This window comes from Ochotona princeps, chromosome 10 (genome assembly GCF_030435755.1).
Source record: "Ochotona princeps isolate mOchPri1 chromosome 10, mOchPri1.hap1, whole genome shotgun sequence".
NCBI lineage: Eukaryota > Metazoa > Chordata > Mammalia > Lagomorpha > Ochotonidae > Ochotona > Ochotona princeps.
In genome coordinates, this window is record NC_080841.1 from 41,103,474 (window position 1) to 41,120,764 (window position 17,291).

General features: G+C 41.8%; 1 protein-coding gene across 3 annotated transcripts in view; it reads left to right on the forward strand.

Annotated features, from left to right (window-relative positions):
- Positions 1–17,291, forward strand: part of DISC1 (DISC1 scaffold protein) — a 304,734-nt gene that overhangs the window by 200,394 nt on the left and 87,049 nt on the right. The window contains exon 10 of one of the 3 annotated variants that reach the window (XM_058669348.1): positions 16,540–16,635. The exons of the other annotated variants lie outside the window; for them this stretch is intronic. Coding sequence (XP_058525331.1) covers positions 16,540–16,553 — 14 coding nt within the window. The 3' untranslated portion in view covers positions 16,554–16,635. Of the gene's footprint in view, positions 1–16,539; positions 16,636–17,291 lie in introns of those variants that run through there. 3 annotated transcript variants of the gene reach the window in all.

Below are 17,291 nucleotides of genomic sequence, written 5' to 3' on the forward strand. Positions count from 1 at the left end.
GTGATGTGTTTAACGTGCATAATCCAAAAATATGAACCTTGTTTGAGAATTAACATGGTACCAAAAGTGGGCTTCATGCTGTGGGTAACAGTCAAAATTCAAGTGCACTGAAAATATTGTATAAAATTACCTTCAGGCTGTGTGTATAAGGTACCTGTGAGACACAGTGGATTGTGTACTTAGGCTTGGGTTCCTCCTCAAAATAACTAATTATGTGTGTGCAGATATTCCCAAATTCCCCATCCTGCCCCAAATCTGAAATCCACCATGCTTCTGATATGAAGTAGCTCAGATCAGAACTGCTCAGACTGTACGTGTCTCCTCTAGTAACGCGTGGCAGATCTGGTATTACTTCAGATTACAACACTTGTGGAAACAAGAATGGCTTTAAAATTTATATTCCAGCTACAATTATCTTGTCACATCTCCAGTTCAGAGGATATATATCTTGTCGGCTTCCAGGGCCCCTTGATATTTTTAGTGGTTCTTTGAATGATGGGAAGGGCTGTTAGCAGCCAGAGCAGCAGGAAGAAAGAGGCGTTTGGGAAGGAAGAAAAGATCTGAGGGCAAGAAGGAAAACAAAGCCAAGTTCCATGCTGAGGGAGCTGCATGCTCCAGCATTTGGCCTCCGGAAACCTTAATCGCAACTGTCTCATTGTGACCTAATTTTGCTTATAGATTTCCTTTCTTCTTGCAATGTTTTCTACATTCCGTTCTCCATACAATAGAGTTCTTCCATCAAGAGATTTCCTTATGTAACCTCCAATAAAGTCCTTCCATTTTGAGGATGTGGAATTTTCCATTTCTCTTGTTTAACTTACCCACCATTTAATTCCCCTGAGATTTTATCATTCTGGTAGTTCTGAAAGACACTGTGATACGGTTTTTCAGAAGCAGAAAATACCATATTTGTCCTTCGCTTTCTCAATGGATCATGAACATATTATATACACGGCTCAGTGGCACTAATCTCAGTTTGGGGCCCTTAAAACTGTGTTGACAACAAGCTGCTACTTTGTCTTTGATGCCTAATTCAGCATTAACCAAACTCTGTGCATTAGCATCTTATCAGCGGAAAATGTGTCGGGGGCTTTCCCATGCTTGTTTTCAACTGCTTGGTGGGTTTATCTCCCTCCCTATGTTGAACAGGTTTAGCAAGTGAACTGAAGGTCACATGGGACAGCTGGGAGTCTGTGACTCAGGGCTCTCCAGCTGGGTGTTTTTGTCATAACAGTCTAAGTGCATGTCTTTCTGGCTAGTGCATGGAACTTTGCTGTGGGAATTTGTCTTTGGCTCATCCTTAGCTAATCTCCTAATTTTATTTCGTGGCTGACATGGCTCACCAAGCATATTGATGCAGAGACTGGACAGAAAGACTCCTTTTTTTTTTTTCTGATAAGCTCTTAATCTTTGTCAGACCGAATCAAAATGACTTCTGTAAGGGTTGCTATTTTTGGCTCTGTAAAGGCTATTGCCATCTTCCAAGCAGAATTTTGTGTATGAAAACAATGTACAGAATATTTAAAAATGATTTAGATGTGCTGTGATACAAAGGGAATTTGTGTTCTTTTAGTTTCCCTTGAGTATCTATTGTTTGCAATCAATGACTTAAGTTAAAATGTTCAGGGGTACACATTCGGTGCAATTTTAGCCACCATTTGGGACACACCTTTCCTATGTCAGAGTGCCTGCATTTGAGTCCAGGCCTCTCATCCCATTCCAGCTTCCCGACATTGTGCACACTGGGGAGTAGTAGTGGTGACCCACATATTTCAATCCCTGTCATCCATGTGGGAAACTCGGATTGCGTTCCATTCCCCAGGCTTCAGCCTGGCTCAGCTCCTGTTGTGGGCATCTGGGAACTGAAACTGCAGATAGAAGATCTCTCCCTCTCTCTCCTCTCCCCCTTCTATGCTTTTCATGTAAACAAATAAAAATTAAAAAGGAGAAGTCTTTCCAAGCCCTAAACTAAGTTTTATGAGGATTTCTTTGCCATCCCTTTGGAGCAGGGTTTCTGAGTTTGGGCCTTGGTGTGGATCTGTTCTGTGCATTACAGAATGCTTAGCAGTACCCTAACCTCTACCTATTGCATGCCAGAAACACCTGCCATCCCTCCCCAGTGATGACATTCAAAAATGCTTCCAGGCCTTGCCAGTATCACATGGGGAATCTGGGTGCCAGAGTTAGCAAATAAAACACAGCCTGCTCAAATAATCTGAAATTTAATTAAACTATGATTTTTTTAAAAAAGAATTGGTTTATTTATTTGAATGGCAAAATTACAAAGTGAGAAGAAACACAGAGAAAGATCTTCCACCCACTAATTCACTCATTACATGGCCATTAACAGCCAGCACTGGGCCAGGGTGAAGACAGGAGCCAGGAACTTCACCTGGGTCTCCCACATGGGTGTCAGGGGCCCAAACATTGCATCATGCTTCACTAATTCCCAAAAGTAACAGCAGAAAACTGTTAAATCGGAAGAGGAACAACTGGAACATGAACTGATTTCCACAGGCCATGGCTCTACCTGCTACACCATGGTTCAATGACATTTAGTGCATCCTCTTTGTTATGCAGCCATCACTGTTATTGATCTCCAGAACTTTCTCCTCCTGGCAAACTAAAGCTATAGCCATTAAATAGTAATTATCTGTCTCCCTCTGTCCCCAGACCCCTTGTTACCACTATTCTACCTTCTGTCTCTACACATGTACGTGTTCAGGGACATTGTGAAAGTGGAATTACACAGTGTTTATCCTTTTGTGTCTAATGTATTTCCTTTAACATACTATACTCAAGATTCATCCATGTTTCGCATGTCTCAGAATTGCTTTATTTTTAAAAACTGGATAGTATTTTAAAAAGCTGAGTAGTATTTTATTGTTTCCATAAAGCATATTTTACTTACCCATTCATGCATCAGTAGAGATTTGGGTTATTTCTACCCAAAATATGGCTATTTTGAACAATGCTGCTATAAATATGTATTCTTATGAACCACTTTGTAGTGTAAACACATCTCGTGATTTTGGAATACGCTTACACTAAAAAAATCATTCATTGTTTATCTGTTATTCAAATTTACTGGGCATGGACTATTTTATTTAATTAGATAGTGTTACTAGTCACTGCCATAGGGCCATCTTCTTTCTTGAGCCCTGGATGAGGGCTGCTAGGATAGCAGATCACATGAGGTTTCCAAGAATTCTAGCATAAAGGGCACAGCGAACAGTGTAGCATCTGTGTTTGCTAATCTCTGCCAGTGAACAGCCATGAAGTCTCAGTTTGGGAATGATGATGATATTGATCTTTCTTCCTAATCAACTTTTCCCTCTTATTCTGGTAGATGACTATTAATTGAGGGATTTGTAGAGAAAGGGATATTATGATTGGATTCTTAACAGGAGTCAGCTAAAGAAACATGTTGGAATCCTCCTTAATAATTTGTTTCCATTTCATATCGCTTTTGCTCTTTTGCTTGTATCCTTCCAAGTTTATTGAGGTATTGCTGACAAGAAAAATGGTATATATTTATAGTGTAAAATATGAGGGTCTGATGGACTTCAAACAGTTCATGAAAATTACATATCAAGAAATAAATGTGTAGATTCCTAAAATTTTGGAGCAAACTAAACTTAATGACATTTTTCGGTGAACTTCTTTGTAAGATAGTTACAACAGTCAAACTAGCTAACCATCCATCATGCATAGTTTTAATTCTTGTATGTATTAAGAACATGTCTATTCACTTGAAAAATTCAAGCTCAGAATCTAATAGGTTATTTTAAAGTATAGTCCACATGTGGCACAACATGTCTTCAACATGTTTTTATTCTGCACAAGTACGATTTTTCACCACGTCACCAACACCTTTTTGCCTTTTCCACTATTTAGAGAAATGCAGCTGATAGATCATTTCTATTTGAGAACAGGGAGTGTAGCCATCTAGGATTTTGATTCAGAGGCTCAGGAATGTGGGTGAATTCTGGCTAAAACCGCCACTTTAGACAAATCCCTCACCCACAGCTCATGCCCCTCATTGATGGGAAAGGAATGGCACAGATCGCACTCTCAATAAAGCCAACTCCTGCAGTGGGATCTCTGGCCACTAGTGTACCATGAGTCCTAGCCATTGAACTCTGGCACAAAGAGGGTAATAATTAATAATGTTTTTCTTAAGCACTAAAGGTTTTACATGTACCGTAGCATTTAATCTTCACATTAACCTATAAAGCTGGTACTCTTATCAATCACTTTCATAGCAATGAAGAATGAGGCAAACCAGAGGATTAGTTCACCCATGGATATGTCTAGTGAGTGGTAGAGCAAGCCTTGCCAGTGGGGCATTGTGATTCCAGAGTGACTAGCTCTCCTCACTACTTTGCTGTCCTTCTGTCTATGGATGGACGCAGACTGCAGAAATGGCAAATTTGGGGATTTGTGCAGTTGACATAAACCTAGAGGTTTGGACCTCCATGTCAGCTAGGACACTGCTGGAGGGGCAGAGAGAGCACCCTCCTTCCCAGGGTCCAGGTGAGGTACTGTTGCAGGCCCTGGAGCCCAGCCCCAGGAAAAGACACTTCTCTGGAAGGTGTACTTCCAGGGCACATTCTGATGAAAACCTCCTCCTGGAAATGCCGTCATAGTAGCACCAAGAACTCAGCCGTCAGCCCCCGACTTGAGCAAAGGAAATATTTGTTTTCTTAAAAAGCAAAACTGAATTTAACATTCCTCTGCTAACTCTGCAGAAGTTGGCCAGTTCACACTGCTCTGTCCTGCCAGGCACTAAAGCCTTGCACTTGGATTTCCTGAACTCCTGCACATTGACCCTCCCACAAGGACTACCTTCCACCTCACCCATTCACCAGGATTTGAAATTATTGACAATTTACATTCTTGATTCAAACAATGGCCTGCTCTTTCTTGTCCTCTGCTGTGCTTCCTCATGTGGTCTGGACAGACACTTTGACTCACTGATCTCTGTAGCCAGGTGATGGCTTTCCCTGGTGTGGCTTCCTCGGGGGAAGACTTCACTGATGCTCTCACACTGGGGCTCATCCCATGCAAAACATGTAGATGCTATTTCATGAATCTCCTGCCTAACAAAGTAGCTCTGTTGCTGGTTGTTTTTTTTTTCACCACATATATTCTGGTGTTATAGCATCCACAGGGGTTGCTGGAAGTTGAGTCTGAGGTTGTCCAGTTCTTCCTAGGGTGACTTTACTTTCAGCATCAACAGGGTGAAAATAGCAAAAGTCTGATGAAATAAAGAAAATGAGTATCTTGCTTGGCCCCATCGCCAAGCCAAAATGCTGTTTGCACAGAAGGGATTGTGATGGGACACAGGGCTGTGCACTGCATTTCTGCAGTTATGAAACAGAACATTTCTTTTCTTTTTTTTTTTTTTTAAAGATTTATTCATTTTTTTTATTACAGCCAGATATACAGAGAGGAGGAGAGACAGAGAGGAAGATCTTCCATCCGATGTTTCACTCCCCAAGTGAGCCGCAACGGGCCGATGCGCGCCGATCCGATGCCGGGAACCTGGAACCTCTTCCGGGTCTCCCACGCGGGTGCAGTGTCCCAATGCATTGGGCCGTCCTCAACTGCTTTCCCAGGCCACAAGCAGGGAGCTGGATGGGAAGTGGAGCTGCCGGGATTAGAACCGGCGCCCATATGGGATCCCGGGGCTTTCAAGGCGAGGACTTTAGCCGCTAGGCCACGCCGCCGGGCCCAGAACATTTCTTTTGTATTCATTTGCCAAGTCGTGCTGTGTCCCTTTATGTGTGCCCACCCACAGTATGGGGATTATTTCTTTTTATTTTCCCTGAAAGCTTAAGAACAATGGAATCATAGAATCTAAAGATTTTTATGCGAAAGAGACTAACTTTTTCCTGGGTAAGAAAGAGCAACACTGAATCAGAGGAAGCATCCTAGGAAAGAAAGGTAAGAGGAAGGAGGCTGCCTCCCCCTCACTAGGTCCATCTCTTCCTGGGGAGACAGCTCACATGCAATGCTCCAGGGTCCCTTGTGACCCAGCATGCACAGCGGTCCAGACAAAGGGTGCTGTGTATTTGTTTGCCACTTTGGAACCTTTAGCACAAGGAACTTGTTTGACAAAGAAGGCACATGTGAGCGCCATAGTGACAGGACAGAAGTATTTCTCCTGGAAATTCTGTTGAAGTATCTGTGTGATGTTCAGCAGTGTGTGTGTGTGTGTGTGTGTGTGTGTGTGTGTGTGTGTGTTTGGGAACTGAAGTGAATGTATCTGTGCAGGTGAAATGAGGGTAATGTGGCCATGTCAGCAATCTGAGACTCAGTGGTCACGGGAATCCTAATACCCTCTATAGAGAGGCACAGAAAGGTTTTCTCTGGTCAGGCAGAGGAGGAAGTTGCTGCTCATGTTCACACAACACAATGGCATTTGCAATATTTTGGTCATTTTTTCCCCTTCTTATCAGTGATTCCTTTTGCACCTGTTATTAACCTGGCCTCAGTCCATTCAGCATTAATCTTATTGATAAGGCGAGGTTGGGTAGAAATCTTAATTCAAGGTTCTTTCGGCATATTAAAATATATGTATGACTTATTTGAGAGATGGCGAGAGTGAATGAGAGCAAGAGCAGGAGACAGATACAAAGACTGAGACAGATAATGAGACAGATTGGGAATCTGAAAGGGAGCGGGGAGAGAAAGAGAGAAGAGAACACTCTCATGCTCTGCTTTACTCACGAAATGCCTACACCCGCTGGTGGGGCCAAAGGCAGAATCTGGAATTCAGTTTCGTTCTTCCACATGGATGGTAGGAACCTAGTTACTGGAGCCATTGCTGCTGCCTCCCAGGGTCTGCATTAACAGAAGTGGAGTCAGGACCGGGAGCTTGGGATTGAATCCAAATACTGTAGTGTAGGATATGGATATCCCATTGTATTTGCCGCTGGGCTCAATACTGACACTTTGAGGCTAGTGCTTATGGCTACTGAGGAACTTGAATATTCGCCTTGAAATTTTGCTTCTAACCCTGTAGAATCATAATGGTACCGTTGAGGGTATGGACTGCAGCCTGCCCATCAGAACCACAATCTACTTACATGCTCATAAAAGGCCACCTGTCATTCTACCCTTAGTGTCTGCATCTGAACAATGGTGATGATAAAATTACCAACTTCACTGGGAAGCTGTGTGCCTGGAGAAAGGCTTAGAACTAACTGATGGCTCCCTTTGTAGAGTTAGTGTTCCCTGGTGTTGGAGATGGCCAAGCTGTAGCTGAGTGGCTACTACCAAGGATCTTGCTGAGAATCCTCAGTTCATGGAGGTGATTGGATATCATGAACTTGGGTGTTCCCTACACCACTGAGATAACACTGTTGTAGAATGCAAGAGAGATCACAAGGGACCTAAGTGCAAGGTGTTAGGAAAAGTTTTTATTGGCCAAGTTGGTGACAGTAGATCTCCTTACACTCCAGGGCCTTTTGTTTGAGCTGTTGAAATCAGAGGTTCCTAAGCTCTCAATCTCCAATCAGTTTGACAGCCATACAGAACAGTTTCCATGCATTCAGTTAATGGCAGGAGGTAGGAAGAGAGCTGCTGGAGCCCAAAGTTTCCCTGTAGTTAATTAACCTAAAGTAGTATAATAGGAGGCAGGAGGGACTTGAATGTCTCAGAAATCAGGAGGGACAGGGCACGCACCTGGAGCCTCTGGAGCTATTTTCATGTCTTCAATTAACTTGAATGGTGAGGGAGGTTGGCAGGCACAGAATCTCTGTTTCTGCTCTGTCAACTAACCCGGCAAGCAGGTGCTAGCTAATCTACTGGCTGCACACCAACACAGCACATGTAAGGGGCCTCTTCATAAAACTGCAATATTGGATGGGTTGTGTCTTCCCAGAAGTCATGTACAAATCCTAATCCCTTTTACCTGTGAATGTGGATTAACTTGGAAACACATTTTTGTAAATTTAAAGAACTTGAGATCAGATTATCCCAGATTTAAGGTGGAACATAAATCCAATGACTGATATTCTTCTAAGAAAAAAAGCTGGAAATTTGAGACACAGAGATATTCAGATGGGAAAGCCATATAAAGATGAAGAAATGAAAGTGATGTATCTACAAGCCAACGAACATCAAGAGCTGCTGCCAACCACCCATCAGATGCTAGGAGGGAAGCAAGAGAGGGATTCTCACTCCAAATCTTCAGAAGGAACCTTCCCCACTGACAACTGACTCAGTTTCATGTTGCTCAGACATTGAGTGAATGAGCTTCTATTGTTTGACACCACTCAGGTTATACCACTTTGTTACAACGTTCCTGGGCAGCTAATAGGATGCTTGACCTTAATAAAACAATCAATGAGTGATGTCTGTGATTACTGCCACTGAGGTGAATACCAACATAGACATATGCATTCATGCAGATGATATTATTTTCACTTCTAAGAATATCCTCAACTTAAGATTGTTGCTGTGAACTCACCTAAAAAGTAAAAGGTATTACTGTATTTGTTGAGACTTAACTGAATACAAGTCCTATTTTCTAACAAATTATTTGTCATCAGTAGAATGTCTGCTATCCAAACCTATATGTAAAGTGTTTTTAAAAACTAAAACAAGAAAGCAACAAAATAGGTTTACATGAAAAAGAAGTGTTTTATCAGCATGAAGTATTGGATAAGAAATTCAGCATAGGGCTTGGTGTGATGGCCTATTGACTAAATGCTCGCCTTGCTTGTACCAGGATACCATATAGGTATTGGTGTGTGCCCTGGCTGCCCCATTTCTCAATCAGCTCCCTGGTTGTGACCTGGTAAAGCAGTGGAAGGTGGCCTAAAGCCTTGGGACCTTGCATTCACATGAGAGACCCAGAAGAAGTTCCTGGCTCCTGGCTTCTGGCTCCTAGCCTCAGATCGGCTCAGCTCCGTTGCAGCCACTTTGAGAGTGAACCAGCAGACTGAAGATTTTTCTCTCTGTCTCTCCCTCTTTCCGTTAATCTGCCTTTCCAGTAAAAATAAGTAAAACTTTTTTTAAAAGAAAGAAGTTTAGCATAGGAAGACTCAAAATGTTAGGCCAACAGCTATAATCCCAGTTGTGGCAGGAGCAATGGCTTTTCCCAGAAGTCTAAATCAACCATGCACTCCTTCAACACAAGGTCTTGCTGCCCTCAAAGCACAAATACCTGGAGATACCTGGAGATTGAAATTTAGCTATTGTGACATACAATTTTTATAAACCTGCTGATTGATTCCAGACAGTCAAACCTGTACTTGATCCAGAACAAGGATGAGCTAGCTTTAGTGGCTATTTGTAACTTTTCAGATATTAAAAAATCTGAAAGGTTTACAGGACGATGCAGTAGTCAGAACAGTTTGACAAACAAAAGGAAAGTCAAGGGGAATAGAACAGAGAGGTAGCTCCTTGGACAGAGATTTATCCCTCTGCTAAATCTAAGGGCTTGGCTGAAAGACTTGAATACAAATTCAATTCTCATGCTCCCTCTCTGACCCCCTTTCAGAAAGCTCAGCCTGGAGGAATGAGACTTTCCCTAGGGGATAGAGCATTGTCTTCACCACTTTACATATGTTTCTCAGAAGTCTGTTGACTTCCTGGAATTTTTACTTAGGATGCAAATAGCCCAACGATGTTTTTAAGTACAATGCCTTTCACCATGGTCAATATTTTTGCTGCAGTTACTACTACCTATATAAAAAGCCATGGGAGGTAGCGTATTGGGAGTGTCCTTTCAACTTGTTCTTGCCCAACTAGAAAGGCAAATCCTGTTTTCTTTGAGGCTCAGGGATTCAAGGCACAGCATCCCTCATTCCCCTTTTAGAGATTCCATTCCCCTTTTAGCTGCAGTCATGTGATTTCAATTTATGGCCGTTTGTTGGAGTATAAGCCTAAAATCAATATTGGTTCAAAGCATGAGACATCTTTGCATACTTGTAGGTTTGGAGTATTAAAATGAAGAATCATAATGTTATTACTACTTTCTTATTGTGCATAGGTCTCTTTATAACTTGATGCTGTAACTTCCCAAGAGCTAGTTTTTTCCCAGGGTCATTGAAGCAGTTGGAACTTTTCTTCTGGTTATCAAATTCTGTCTTGGTAGTACATCAGATGATCCCAAAAGTTGGGGAACCTGTACCACTCTGCTATGGTGGGTAGTTCTCCCTTTCTGTGAATGTTCGCCTTCCTCTCACCCCCTCACTTACCTGCCTACCTTCCTAATGTCCTCTACTCCTTGTTGCTCCTCATTGTGCTCTACTCATGGGTGATCGTTCTATGCCAAGAACTGTATTGAACATTAGAATACATGGGAAGTAATGGAGGGAGAAGAAGAAATAGAAACAAGTCGCTATCTTTAACCAGATACCATTAAGATGATATAAGTAGATTTCTGTGAAATGAATCATATGGGCAAATAGTCTAGGAACTTGTTTCCGAATGCTGGTCCCCTCTGGCAATGGCTTTTTCTGGAGCAGAGTCAAGTTCCTCTCACCACCTATAGCAGACTGAGTCCCCTGTCACTGTGTCAGTGGGATTTTTGTGTGTAGTTACAGGACCCTGCCCCTTCCAAACTTCTCCCTCGTTTGTAGTCCCCTGGTAGAATATTCTTTGCTCCTTGGACTGGTTCTTTTGTAGGTTTGTATCACCCTAAATGAGAACTTGCAGTCTAGTGTAGAGAGCTTTTATATTTTTCAACATTAAAAAATTAAATTAATATAATCGTTTTAATTGTACATAAAAGACAAGAGAGCCTCTGGGAGAACAGGAAATTCCCATGCAGTGGTTTGACCCTCTTGCTTCTTATTCCATATAAAAATCAACTCAAAGCAATCAAAGACCTAAATATAGGAACCCAAACTGTAAAATGACTATAAGGAAACATAGGGGGAACATTGCAAGAAATTCCACATCAGGCACTAATAGCACAGGCAGTAGGAGCAAAAACTTAAAGAACTGGATTTCATCAAACTAAAGAGCTTCTGCACAGTGAAGGAAACAACCAACAAAGTAAAGAGAGAATCAACAAAATGAGAGAAAACTTTGTGAACAAAGGGCTAAAATGCAGAACACAATGATAGGGGCTGGTCCTATGGTATATCAGGCTAATCCTCCATCTGTGGTGCTGGCATCACACATAGGTAGATTGGTTAATGTCCTGAAAGCTCCACTACTAAACCAGCTCCCTGCTTATGACTTGGAAAAGCAGCGGAGGATGGCCCAAGTCCTTGGGGCCCTAAACTCATGTGGGAGACCCAGAAGAAGCTCCTGGCTCCAGACAGGCTCAGTTCTGGCCACTGGAGCCATTTGGGGGATAACCTAGTGGATGGAAAAATCTCTGTTTCTCTCACCTTCTCTCTGTAAATCTGCCATTCAAATGAAAGTAAATAAATAGTCACAGTGACAAAAGCAATCCAGCTTAAAGGGCAAATAATAGAAATTGACTTTTTTTTCTTGAGGATTCATTCTGTGATCTCCAACATTCCATGATCATTTTGATCTACCTAATATAGACTCACAGACACTAAAGCTGGAGAAGCAGGGCACCCTTAAAGGCAGGGACAATATGCCTGCATTGTAGTCAAATAGATCAAGCTGATGCTTGCCATGCCAACATCTGGTTCAATTTCTGGCTATTCTGCTTCTGATCCAGTTTCCTGACAAGGAGCCTGGAAAGGCAGCAGATGAGCCCAAGTATTTGGAGCCTTGCCATCCATGTGGGAGATGTGATGGAGTTCCAGCCTTAGGCTTGGCCCAGCCCCAACTAAGGCAATCATTAGGGAGTGAACCTGTATACAGGTGTGTATGGAATCTCTCTGTCTCTGTATCTCCCTTTCACATACATATGTAAGTAAATCCTCTAAAATAGTCTATACAAAATTTCTTAAGATAATATTCTTGACCTGTTAGAAGGCTTTTAGGTTATGGCAGAGTCTGATCAAGGATCGTTTGGCTGTTACCCTGAGAGTGAAGGGCTGTGTCCCTCTGCCCCTCTGAAATATGCTAACCTTCCATGGAGCCAGCATCAACTAATGTTATTGTTCTTTTCATCCTTCCTCTCCTACTCGCCTCCCCCACTCCTGACAAAATATGGAAATCCTGTCCCCAAGTAGTCTTGATCACAATACACAATCTCAAAGCCAAAGGAATGTATTTTTAACCCTGAGACTTAGAAAATGGTTTAAATCATTCATGCTGTCGTCTATTAGTCTGCCGCTGTGTTGTTATTTTTCCCAGGCTTAATGAGCCCTTGTGGCCCTGTGCTGCCATGGAGCATGCCATCAGCTTCCAGCACAGATGAGCCCACTCAGAAAATGTGCAAGTCATCAGCCTTTCTTAGAAAACGCACCAGGGAAGGTGCTTCTGGACAAGGAAACACATGATTTTTGCAGACCATTCTTCAGGAAGCCCAGTAGGATTCAAAGAACTGAGAAATCAGGAAGAGGATATTTTGGAGACTTAAAAACTGGAAGGGAAGAAAGAAAGAAGAAAAGAAGGGCAATACTTGTTTTCTCTCCAGTCTGGCAAGTCAGAGTTGCTTTGAATAAGGGTACCATGGTAGCATTCAGTGTCTTGAAGGACTGTATCAAAAGTTGGAGACACAGTCCAGAATCTGCTTGAAGCTGGCTGCTATTGCAGTGCTAGAAGTCTGGGTGGTAAAAGAGCCTGAGTGGCCAGCTACAGGGGCAACATGCCGGGGCGGGGAGATGGTGTTAGCTTTGAATATCAAGCCTGGAGTGAGAGGTTGCATGGGAACTTCTGGGACTTGATATAAGCCAGGGAATTTCCGATCAACCATTGAAGACATTGCTGGAAAAACAAAGACACATTTTTAGAAATGAGAAATTATAGAAAACAAATCACCAGAATGTTCCCATTGTGATTTTGCTTTAAAAAATAAAGCATTTTTTTAGTTACTTGAAAGGGCTGGGTTACAAAAAGAAGGAAAGACAGAAACGTGTCTTGTGTTCAGTAATTCACTCACCAGATGGCTCCATCAGACAGGGATGAGCCAGACTGAGGCCGAAATTCAGAAACTCCATCAGGTTCCCCCCTGGGAGTGGTAGGAGCACCCTCACTACTTCTCCAGATGCATTAGCATGAAGATGGCTCATAAGCAGAGTAGCTGGGATTCTACCAGAGCTCCTATTTGGAATGCTGTAATTCAAATGGAAGCTAACTCACCTGCACCTCAATGCCTCCTCCCTCTTAATTATTTTCCTTTGCTTTCACAGCAAGAAGAAATTCTTCCACTTGTGCAGGATACTGTTATTAGCGGGTATATCCACCTAATAGACAATGACTTGGAACAGCAGGGTCAATTTCATGATAGGAAGTGGCAGAGAAAATTCAAGACAAGCAGTGAGCCTCCAGAGCAAGCTGCTAACTCTAATCAACTCTGTCCCACAGGGCTCACATAGTCTCCAAATAAAGCTTGTTATCTGGTCTGAGATCCTAACACCCATCCATAATATCATATCCCTAGTGGAAAATAACAATGTCCCAAAATGCTCAAAGACAGGTACAGATGGGTGCTGAGGGAATATGTGAACTCAGAGACCTCGCTTGCTGCTGCCGTTTGGCTGAAGAAAACAAAATGATGTCATGTGTGGTGTTGACAGCTGGAGAACTAAAATGTAGGAGTCTGTAAGCCGGATGCAAGTCTAGTTTTACGGGTCCACTCATGGGCAGAGGTCTGGCTGGAGGCCCAGAAGGCAGGCTACCATTCAGGATTTTCTTTTAGATCCCTGAATGCTATTCAGATGTCTAGACAACACTCTTCTTGTACCTCAGCTGACATATTCAAGGCTGAGCGAGTTGCTTCCCTTCAAGTCATTCTGCTTTGGATTGACTTCTGTATATCTGTTGCCCTACCAGGATATGCCCTTACAGATCCACATTGACTGAGTCTTGGCATCTTATTCAGCTCTTGGAGGACCGAAAAGGAATCTGATCACTTGAACTTTGAGCTCTTCCTGATTTCCTTGTGTGATCCCAAAACCAAAAGAGGCCAGCACCAGCACTATAGAAAGATTCTCTGGGAACCCAACTCACGACATCACTGAACTGGGAAGGATTTGGTTACAGAACTTTAACTCATTGATTCCTGGCAGGGTTAAGCAGTTTCACTCAGTGAGTTAATGAGTGAGTGATTGAATAAAGCAAAATTTGCTAAGAATTATTCCTAGAGCATGGGTATTCTGCACACAATCACTCTATACACCCCTTCCAAGGACCCGCCAAAGAGCTCAGTTTCATTGACCTTTGATTTTTTTTTTTTTTGACCCATGGATCTATCGCCTGTGGCTGTGGGGAGTCACATGTTTTGTATGATGGGGTTTGACTCAGCACTGATATCTTTGGGGGTTACAAATTGGACAAATAGTGACTACTGTCAGGGATATGGCTTGGTGGTAGAGAATGACAATGGAACCCCCTGGAGTTGGCATGCATAGGAAGATGATGAATTTCAAAATTACCTGCCAAGTGACACTGAGCCTCTTGTCTCCTCTTAAAACTGAATAATCAGCACCATATGATAAAGTGATAAGAAGAAGGCTGCTGGGAAAAAGGTATACTTCAAAAATACCTGGAACTACTGATTTAAAGGAATATCAATGTTTTTCCTGCATTTTATATGAGAACAAATGGAATTACAGGAGTGATACTTTTTAAAAAAGAGTATATATATATATATATATATATATATATATATATATGAGTATATATTAAAAGAGTATATATATATTTATATACCATATATATATATATATATATATAGACAAATCAGAATGACAAAGGGAGAGACAGAGAAAGATCCTGCATTGTGTGGTTTACTTCTCAAAGACCCACAACTTCTGACGCTGAGCCAGGTTGAAGCTAGGAGCCAGACACTCCATGTTAGCTCCTCATATGGATTACAGTGACCTAATCACTTGGGTCATCCTTTGTTGCTTCCCAGGTGCTTTAGGAGGAAAGTGAATCAGAAGCAGAGGCAGAATTCTTTCTTACACACTGTGATGTGGGATGTGGACATGCATGTGGCTGTCTAACTGCTGAGCCCTAGCTTCCACCCCAATCACTGCAATTCACTGGGCACCTGATGAATACACTGGTAGGTCCTGTATCTTTATTGCTTCTAATCCTTATAGTAATTTAACACACAGGGATTGCTGTTCTTATTTTACATGCTAGGAAATGGGTCAGACTTCAGGAACAAGCTTCATGGCATGAACTTTGAATATTGATTTGTCTGATCTCAGAAAGTATGGTTTTACACTGTATCTTATTGGTATAATCTGACCCTGGGACCCCATTCACATTGAGGTTAGCATAAACACACTTCTGAGGTTGTATCACATACATCTGTCCTCTTTCTTCTACCTTGCCAACTGGTTTTCTAGAAGCCAATCAGAGATGTGTGTTCTGTACCCTAAACTCAGTTGATGATTAAGGCTGTGAGTTATCCCCCCTGTGATGAATAGCAACTTATCCGGTGATAAATATATTGAGTATTTATTTAGTATTTGTATTCTTGAAATGAAAAATCATATCATGCCTTTTATTCTCAACCCAGTAGAGCACTGATTAAACTGTGAAGTTGCTTTAAAAGTTCCAGTGTAACAGTACACATAATACAATGTAATTAATGAATAAAAAAATAAAAATAAATGGTTGGGGACAGGAAAAAAAAAACAAAAAAAACAAAAAAAAAAAAAACCCAGTATGTTAAATGGAGTTCGGTTTCCTTGTACCATCCTAGCATCACCATCATGGTGGTGATGGTGAAAATAATAATGACAACAGCAACCATGATAATGGTTAAACACTACCAAGAACCTGTTAGTTCTTGGGATTCCTTCCTACTATCGTGTGAAGAAAGTAATAGTGTTGCTCCAATTGAGAGATGAAGAAATGAGACCAGAGACACTGATCAGCTTACCTGAATCATTTGACTGAACTGATAAGTCAGAGAACAAACCCATATTGGACTGATTCCAAAATTTTACTCTTAGTCACACTATACAATCTTTCAACTGTAAGAAGCAACTTTTGCTTCTTGCTTGAAAGAAAAAATAATTACCACAATAGTTCTAATCCTAGTAAATGATAACCCTCCAAGTCAATAACCCAGCAGTGTACTTCCACTTCTAAAGCAATTTTTGGTGAATCATCTACCATTTTCTATTATGACACACCTGATACATCAATTTAAACATGTATTCTTACATCTAATATCATGGTATTTTATAATATCTCTGATGTGTTAAGGAAATTTGATGAACTTCAGGAAAAAATATTCTCCAAGCTGATATAAGTAACACTTTTTAAGTTGAATTTATCTCTTCAAACATATTTATGAACAAGACTTGACATCATAAATTAGGAAAGAACAGAGTTACAACCCAGAAATATGGACGGTTCTCTCAATGGCCAGAGTCCCCTCATTGGTCTGGCCTCCACAAATCTAAGTGAACATGAATCATTGAGAACCTATACACGTGGAACAACTATTCTGTGTTCCCCCTACAGGCTTCCTTATCTAAATATCCTACTTGTAACCATGGGACTTAAAGAAGAGGTAGAAGCCTGTAGTGACCTATATTTCCAACCTTTGACAAGGCTGAACATTATCCTCCTCCCCTATCCCAGTGTCTCTGTAAGAAAAGACAAAGGGAAAACACAACAAAAAAGATGGGGTTGAAGAGAAAGAACCTAGGTAAACAAAGGAGGGATCACCATGCATGGCACCTGCTGAGAGGACTTACAGACCAACCATTTGGTCGGGAGTCCCTGTTTGTTTATCCGTTCCTCTGCTGCTAACCAAGTCTCTAATCTTGCTTGAATAGATGTTGAAAGTCAATTCCTTAAAAATGTGTTGGAAGTGTGAGCTGATCAATGTTATATGTTCTGTGAGTAGTTCTTAGTGTGTGTCCATGGTGTGTAGACCATGCTGTGGGAGCAATAGTGTCTTGCGCTTTAGTCAAGGACAGGTTCTCTTAAAGCATCTATGGTTACCTTCAATGGAGAGAGAGAGAGAGAGGAGCTTCTTTAGTAATTCTGTCTTGGATGTAGGAGCCCAAATGTTTAGGCCACCTCCCACTGCCTTCCCAGGTACATTAGCAGAGAACTGGGTTGGAAGTGGAGCAGCCAGGACGACCTAGCACCTACAACGGATGCTAGTGTTGTAGCCAGCAGTTTTGTCTGCCACACCACAGCACTGGGCCAAATGACACTTTAACTAACACAAATCTCATTCGAAATATTAAATTCTTTTCAGTGTC